This window comes from Temnothorax curvispinosus, unplaced genomic scaffold (genome assembly GCF_003070985.1).
Source record: "Temnothorax curvispinosus isolate PA1 unplaced genomic scaffold, ASM307098v1 QBEX01006461.1, whole genome shotgun sequence".
In the NCBI taxonomy this organism is placed as follows: Eukaryota; Metazoa; Arthropoda; class Insecta; order Hymenoptera; family Formicidae; genus Temnothorax; species Temnothorax curvispinosus.
Genome location: NW_020216241.1, coordinates 31707 through 40204, shown reverse-complemented (window position 1 = coordinate 40204; position 8498 = coordinate 31707). Strand labels below are relative to the sequence as shown.

Sequence of the window (8498 nt, the reverse complement as noted above, 5' to 3'; positions counted from 1 at the left end):
TTTCCTAGTGTGCTATCGATTTATGGTGCAATAAACATAAATGCAACATTTTTACATTGCAAAATATAAGTTTAAAGTTAAAACTAAGTCTCCGTTGCCTGCTCTATTTGATATTCATAATTTTATATTTGTAAAAACAATTTAAATGAGAAAACTTAAATAATGCTTTGCTTTAAGATACGATTCGAGTTATTAATTTCAAGTATTCGCTATTAATATCGTACATTAATTAATATTAAACATTAATTTAAAACGTAAAATAAAAAAACAGAATATTCAAAGTACGTACAACTTATTTATATGTATTTATTTCTATTAATTTTTACATTTGTTCACAGATTTCTTATCAAAATGCTGCTTGCGTCCTTCCGAAAAAATGATAGTACATACCTTTCGTCTAAAGAAGCATTTTGTCATGATTTAAATAGCATTATTAATTTTTCGGAAATTAAGATATATTACACCGTTTAGCGGCACTGTCATGGCTCCTTTTGGATCAATTTCCACTGGTATCGAAGTTTTCTCGCACGGTGTTACCTCGTATTTACTCAAGACCATAAGCAGTGTTAACTTTGCTTGCAGAAGTCCGAAGCGATTGCCTACAACATATATAATAATATAATATTCTATATTATTTTAACAAAGAATAAGTGAAGAAATATATAGATATTAATATCGTAATACATATAAAGATTATATTATAGTCGATTTTCTTACCTATACATGCATGTGGGCCTTCTCCGAATGGGAAATAAACGCATGGCGGTCTGTTACGTTTGTTCTCCTCGTTAAATCGCTCCGGATCGAATTTATTGGGATTGGGGAAATATTCCGGATCATAGTGTAGGCCAAGCATCGAGATGTAAACCGGTGTACCCTTCTCAATTACGAGATTGTACTCCGGCATTTTATAAGTTTGATTAGCCACACGATTTAGGTATCCCAATGGCGGGTACATTCTCAAAGTTTCTGAGACTACCATATCGAGATATGGTAATGACCATGCCTGTTAATAAAAAATGTTATGAAAATGTTATAAAAATAATTTTTTATTTAAATTTTAATTACAAATAATCAAACTTTAAGGCTTTATTTTAATTTTAAGTTTATTTTCTGTAACTTAAAATTATGTTTTCTTACATAAATCATATAAATATAAGATTATATTAAAGAATATATTGCTAAAAATAATTTATGAAGATAAAAAAATTAGAAGAGGGAAATGGCGGATGATAATTGCACATACCATGTCGTATGTGATTTTTCCATTAGATTTCTCGAATGCCTCGAGAAGTTCTTTTCGCAGAGTGTTTTGAATCTCGGGTTGCACCGCGAGTTCATACAACGCAAAGGCCGTAGTCGTTGAAGAAGTTTCAAAACCAGCTGAAAAGAAACTAGCTGCTTGTGCTAAGAGATCATCGCCATCGAATGCTGAAATTTATTTTTATCCGATAGATTATTAAAGACTCTTATTATACTTGCTACAATTAACTTTATTATTAGTATTATTAATCAGTCTATTATTAATCTGTTAGTTGATCTAATTTATTATTAACCATTACATTCCACATCTCTATTTCGTCTTTATTAAGTATAATGTAAAGTAAAAAATGTTTGCATAGACAAAGTTAATTTTAGTTCACTTACAGAAATCTTTAAGATCCTGATCACTGTTACTATTTTTGAGTTCGATAAGGATATCGATGAGATCGTTCCTCTTTATGCCAGATTTCATGCGCTGAGTGAGCGTCTCCCAAAACACTTTACGCAGAAAGTCAGTTGGCTGTTTGCCGAACATCTTTATTCGTGCCAAACGGACTATAGTTGGAAGGAAAAATATCGCGAGCATCTCAATGCCGCGGATAACGTCATATTGAAATATCATTTTGCCGTATTTGCGGAATTCTGCGTCCGGATCTTTGAACGAATTCACGTCGAGCCCGTATGCGGTGCTGCCGATTATGTCCGTGGCAAATCTAGCGGTTAGATCTCTCACTTCTATCGTCTTTCCGTTACCTGCCATCAATGTTACTAATTTAATTCTTTTATTTATGAATATCTTACACTAATTCCCATGTTTTTATCGTCATAAAATGAATTAATTCTCTACAGAGATCATTACATTTTTCTCCCACATTGAATACTATCTCCAATTTTTCAATAAAGTTCGAATTGGTTTTAGTGACGTTACAATTTAACTTATAAATAAATTAACAAGCTCGACCGTACATTAGCACATTTACTTAATTGTTTATTACAATCGATCATGACTCTCTAAATATAATTTTTAATTATCAGTTTTTATTATTATATGCAGTTATATATACGATTTTATAATATTAAAACTTTAAATTCCTTATACTTTATGTTCAAGTATATAAATTATTCAACACTTACCTTCCAATTTTAGTGAGTCTAGATGTTCATCTAAATTCTTTACGCATACTAACATTAAGTCGAACATTTTCTTCATTTTGCCAGACGTGAAGAATGGCGTCAGTTTCGTTCTTATCGCCTTCCAGGTTGGATTTCTTATAAAGAAGAGATTTGCATAGCCTATACGATCGTTCGGATCCGCCGATATGTATCGGTCGGAGAAGTAATTGAAATCTTTCACTAAAACGTTCTTGACGATTTCTCGATCGCGTATCAGCAAGAAAGGTTTGTCCAATACGTAGAAGCCCACATAAGGTTCCTTTGTTTCTTCATAGATATCTTTTAGGAAATATGCGGGGGCTTTTTTCAGAAATAGACACTCTTTGAAATTGCCGAAGAAAGGCGTAGGTGTTATTTGCAAAATGCCTCTCTTCTTCCAGTACTTGAATTTGCGTGTCATGTAGAGGTAAGCGGTTATCATGAGAGTCATAAGAATTATCATGCCATCCAGGCCCCAATAACCAGTTATGAGTGCCATTGTACACAGTTCGCCTATATAAAAACATTCTTTGTTATATTTATTTAAAAAAAAAAATACATGATAATATGAATGACCCGTTGCCAATGTTCATTAGCGTAGATTATGTCGCAAATAATTGATATATTTTTGAACTCAACATTGGGCACTAATACATGTATTAAATTATATTATAAGCTACAGATTTTGATTACAAAATCTATATATTTTATAAACATTTAAATATTAATACTCAATTACATTTAAATATAAAAATGCAAGCGTTAATTAAAGATACATAAATTTTCAAACACTTGACTCCCTTGTTAAACTCGAATCTGTATATTAATATCAATAGATAAATCTATAAATTAATATTTAATAGACACTCGATCAACTATCACAAAGAGATATCGTCGATGGAAGCGTCATAACCCAGGATAAAAAATTTAATAATAAGATTCTTTTTTAAATTCACTGTCACACTATTGAATGAAACACAGAAACTCACATACGTACTATCAAACGCTAATAACTTCCAGCAGTTATAAGAGATGAGTGAACATTTTCTAGCATTCGTGTAAATATATTTATCGATTTCAACATTTTAAATTCCCTGATTTTTCAGAGATATATGCTGTTATCTTATCTTACATATATATATGTATGTATATATATTTTTTGTAATGGTATGACATAATGAATGTGTCGTTCTTAATGATAATGTCGATTACACACAACATTATACATTATTATATAGATTATTATCAATTATCAATTATCTGACTTTGTTTTTATATCAATAAATATCAATTAATATCAATAAATACCAATAAATATCAGATTTGTTAATAAAGTTAATATATTGGTTGACAAAACATATGTAGAGTTGCATTGTTATTCCCATTTTTATTACTATACTATTATTTTTATAACATACACTAATAGAAATTTGATTAATATATTTAATATGCTAGAGATAATTATTAATTATGTAAACTAATTGAGAAATAACAAGTTTTTCTTCGGAGATTACTTATTTTGTTAATTATAAATCTTTACTCAAAATGTTTTTTTTTCTTTCTTTCAAGACATAAAAATATTTCTTTCTTCTAATAATTACAATTATTTTTCTGTTTATTATTGAGTGCTATGTTAAGTACTATTAAAAAAAGTTTGAATAGACACTTAAATATTTATTACATCTTTATGAGTGTAAAATTCCGGCAGTTTTCTTCGACGTTATAAGAGCTGAGTAAACATTTTCTAGCATACGCACAAATATATCTATCATGCGTTTCAACCTCTCAAGCCCCCCTATTTTTCAGAGATATATGTGTCATCTTATCTTATACTAGTTTAAGCTTGACGGCGTTACCCGTCGAGGAATCCATGAAAACACATTTTACCTCTTTTCACCCCGTTAAGGATCGAATTTCTAAAAATCTCGTCTTAGTGAGTGCTTACGTCATGGAAGGAATATACTTGCCGAATTTCATGTTTCTGTTTAGGAGTTTAAGTTGGACGTTGATGAGTCAGTCGGGACATTTGTTTATATATATACATATATATATATATATATATATATATATATATATATATATATAGATTTATTTTAATAACATTGCAATTGGAGCTCATCTTGTGAAAATATAATACTAATCTTTCCAATTATCTAATCATTTCAAACAATAACTAAGGAATAATTACTAAGATTCTATTTTGCATTCTCTTTAAATACTGAATGCATACTGTAAAGTACTTGTGTAAATAATATCTTTAGAAATTTCCATTTGATAAAGTGTGGCGCAATAATGACTGTAATAATACAACATGCAAAACATATCTTAAGATATCGCGAGCGCATAATCCACGCGCGTGTCTGTTTATTACATTTGCATTACTTTGCATTTCTCTTAGATAAAGAGTTGACCCACACTAGATAAATGAGGATATCTGTTTCAAAGTCACACTCGACTATAATTTTACAAATATGTTAAAGGAGCGGATTAAAAAACATATCTTTATATCAACGGGCAAATTTTAAAATTGATTATTATTAACCGAGAGTAAATAATGATGGAATAAGTTTTGAACATTTTTACATATGACATATAATAAATTTTGCAGCAATAATGTTGGTTCTTTTACTTAAGGACACGAATAAAGAAGGATTTATTAGCATTTCCTACGATATCAAGAAAATGAGTGCCACTTCGCAGTGTGTTGCTCTAATATAAAAATATTCTTTTTTGCACTTATGTGAAAGAACGTTATGCTTCGATGACTTGCAGATGGAATTGGTGAAAAGTTACTTTAACTTTGGCGACACGCTACCTCGGTTGTGTTCAAAAGTTAATGTTCGTGCGTGCGGTCGATCACAGGTAATTGTCACTTAATGGTATAATGTGATATATGATACAAAAAATATAATATCATCGTGAGAGTTAAAAGACTTAATGGCTAAAAATTAGTTTTTATCAACAAATTATAAATTGACTCTCACCGTCGAGTGGAACACGGAATATTTAAAAACTACAATACGAAATATTCAATGTTAATACGACAATTTTCACGAGTCACAGAAGTGGAATGAACTACGGTGTCATGCATGCAGCTTTATTTATGCGTTGCAACTTCCCTTCTTTAGCTTCTTCGCGTTTTCCCTCATTATATCAATGTACATTATTATTTTAATGCGGGTCTGAGATTACACACGCAACTCTTAATCACTGTGCTTAACATTCGAGGCATTTATATTGCTGTATCTGCTCGACATATCAAGATACGTCATTTTTATAATTATCTATAATTTTGTGTAGTAGACAATCGACTGACATTAACTCAGCACATGCAAATAATTCGATTTGCTCATTGATAATCGTTTCGTGCCATAGGGCGACTTCGGATGAAATCGATTAACTTCATTGGCGATTAATTTATTACACACTATTAACAGAAGATTAGATTAGAAGTGATAAGTTAAAGCTACAAATTTGGTGTAATTAATTAAGTCGCCAATTAAGTTAATTAGGATTTAATCGAAGCTGATAATTGTTTATCACTAAAAATGATTGTACTTGCAAACATTCTACTACATGCGAGTTTTTAATCAACCACATTCAAAGGAGTTGCAATTCAAATTATTTGCAACATAGCAAAAAGATTTCTTCCTAGTGATTGTTATCATTTCATCCTAGTGATTGTTAACTAATTTATTATTTCTGCACTTGCTTATTTCTGAAAAGAGTTTTACAAAAACGTATAACGTAGAAATTTAGTTCAAATCTTTGATTAGACAAATCTAATTAATTATATTTAGCATAATGTATTTCTTGTACTAATTTCTTTTCGTATTTTTTAATAATTTGATCGCGAAATATGGATAGTTGCATGATCGTTTATAACTTCCGTAGTTATTTTGTAACCTGTGCTGTTTTGTAAGAGTGCGATTGTGATGCAGCACAGAAGCTTGCATCAGAGACACATAAACTATAAGTTTATATTAAATTTTATATCTAACTTTCTAGATTCCTAATTCCCAATTTTTTTAACTTTGATTCAATTAATTAAATAAAATTTTTAACTTGTATCCGGGCAATACCTTCCCGACAATTGTTATCAAAATGAGCTCTTGAAGAGTTTACATCTGAAAGCTGATGTTTCACAACAATCACAACACTATCTAAAAGATAACATAATGATGTCATATTTTTAACTAAGGTATCGATTTTAAAGGAGATAAAGATATCAGATAAATGACATCTTGAAGAACACTTAAACTGAATAAAAAAATTATCTCAGCCGGTCACCTATTCGAGTACAGTACTAGGTCCAATGTACATTATTTGATTTTGATGATTGAATGGACTCTAGTGGCGATCCTCTGATTCTGACGCTTCCTTCTTACTTATACTTGTCTACAACATATCTTTAAAGTATTCAAAAATTTTGTAATGATATATTAACTGGCAAACATTTAAAACATTTGATATACAATATAAATATTAATAATATTAATTAATATTAATTAATTTTTAACAATATTAATATTAATATATGATTTATATATTCAAAACAATATAATATAAAATATAATATTAATATAATTACGTGTTAATAATGAGAATGCCTAAATTTAATTATTATATATATATATATATATGTATATATATATATATATATATCTCTCTCTCTCTCGTTACGTTCAATGCTTATGCGGATATCATTTTGTTTATGAATTGCGTCGCTGATTTAAAAAATTACAAGGAAGTAGCGTATTAAATAGCATGACTGTAACGTCTTCCTATGTGGAAAGATTAGTTAATTATTGTTTATAATTTTGTGACTATTCTACTCATAAATATAAGTGAAATTCAATATTTTTTTGTTCTTTAATAAAACTTACACCGCCAGAAGATGAAAAAAATTCAATCAGGCAAATTTTCTTAAAACGTATTTGTTTGTATCATACATGCTGTAAATAAAAGACGAATAAAAGACGTGAATAAAAGAGACTCTCTTGCCGTGCTCGGCTTGCTATATCCCCAATACTTCGTTATAAACAGAATTTTTATAAAAAAATATCGCTGTATCACTATAGTAGTTGACATTAAATATTCCTTATCTGTTAAAAATATTTTTTTATGTTTTGTAATTATATTGTGTTATTATACATTGCTTAAAAATAACATACAGTGATAAAGATACTTGTACATAGTCGTACCATAAATACTATTCCTAAGAAAAATAAATTTATTTTATAACTAAAATAAAAAACGGCATAAAATGTACCTATACATATTTTATTAAATTGATAATATAAAATAATTATTGAATTGTAGTAAAAATAAGCTTCTACCTTTTATTATTTAACATAAGCAATGGCGCGGTTGCTTGCATTCTTCAAACGTGCTTCAAAAAGAAATAGGACGCAACATATAAAACCATCATAACTGATATCTGTTATGATAGTTTCTGACTGAAGAAAAATATTATATTATTTTTCAATAACAAGGATATTGGATGAAAAAGAAGGAAATAAATTAATCCTTTTCATTATTAGATTTCATCATATATTTTCAAACATAATTCTACAGGAAGAATTATGTTAATTATATAATCGATAAAAATTATTTATTATATTTTTTCTCTAATTTTGACATTGAACTGCTAAGCAGTATTTACACACAAGAAATAATTAATCTAATATTAATATACATAAAGCATGTCGCAAGCTATAAGATTTATTTGCAATTAAAATAAATCTTTGAAACTAATAACATTTTTTCTTTATAACTAACATAATTTCAGTTCAATATTCATTTATCACTGTAAAAATTGTGTGTTTGAAATATTATTGTGTGGGTCGCGTGGCTTGAAAATAGTGAAATGACTGTATTAATATATTATCAAATATTAATTAACGTGGGTATTAACCTTTCGAATATTGAGATATAGACCGCCACCCATTGGTGATGTCAAGGTACCTTTCGGATCGATAATCATTGGTATTAGAGTTTTCTCGCTTGGTGTTAGTTCGTATTTGCTCAAAACTGTACAGATTCCCAACTTTGATTGTAAAAGTCCCATACGAGTGCCTGTG

At 29.0% G+C, this 8498-nt stretch overlaps 1 protein-coding gene across 4 annotated transcripts; it reads right to left on the bottom strand.

The window, feature by feature from the left end:
- Positions 1-280: 280 nt before the first annotated feature.
- On the bottom strand, positions 281-5498 carry LOC112455891 (cytochrome P450 6k1-like). Of its 4 annotated transcripts, none has more exons than XM_025018096.1 (6): positions 5400-5498; positions 2398-2928; positions 1648-2016; positions 1247-1431; positions 718-1006; positions 281-599 (listed from the first exon to the last, which is right to left on the bottom strand). In XM_025018096.1, exons 2-6 carry the CDS (start codon positions 2912-2914, stop codon positions 421-423), a joined length of 1539 nt encoding a protein of 512 aa, XP_024873864.1. In that variant the 5' UTR covers positions 2915-2928; positions 5400-5498; the 3' UTR covers positions 281-420. The 4 variants fall into 4 exon arrangements, with proteins under 4 accessions (XP_024873864.1, XP_024873865.1, XP_024873866.1 ...); XM_025018097.1 differs by lacking the exon at positions 5400-5498 and adding an exon at positions 3413-3493; XM_025018098.1 differs by lacking the exon at positions 5400-5498 and adding an exon at positions 3405-3459.
- Between the last annotated feature and the right edge of the window lie 3000 nt (positions 5499-8498).

Bases quoted from the DNA above. Each gene is read 5' to 3' on its own strand.
- LOC112455891 (XM_025018095.1), bottom strand. From the start codon at position 3,325: ATGACGCTTCCATCGACGATATCTCTTT. The intron at 2,929-3,297 runs GTGATAGTTGAT...GTTTTTATATAG, and splicing joins TCCATCGACGATATCTCTTT to GCGAACTGTGTACAATGGCA. The intron at 1,007-1,246 runs GTATGTGCAATT...TTTTATTAACAG, and splicing joins GAAAAATCACATACGACATG to GCATGGTCATTACCATATCT.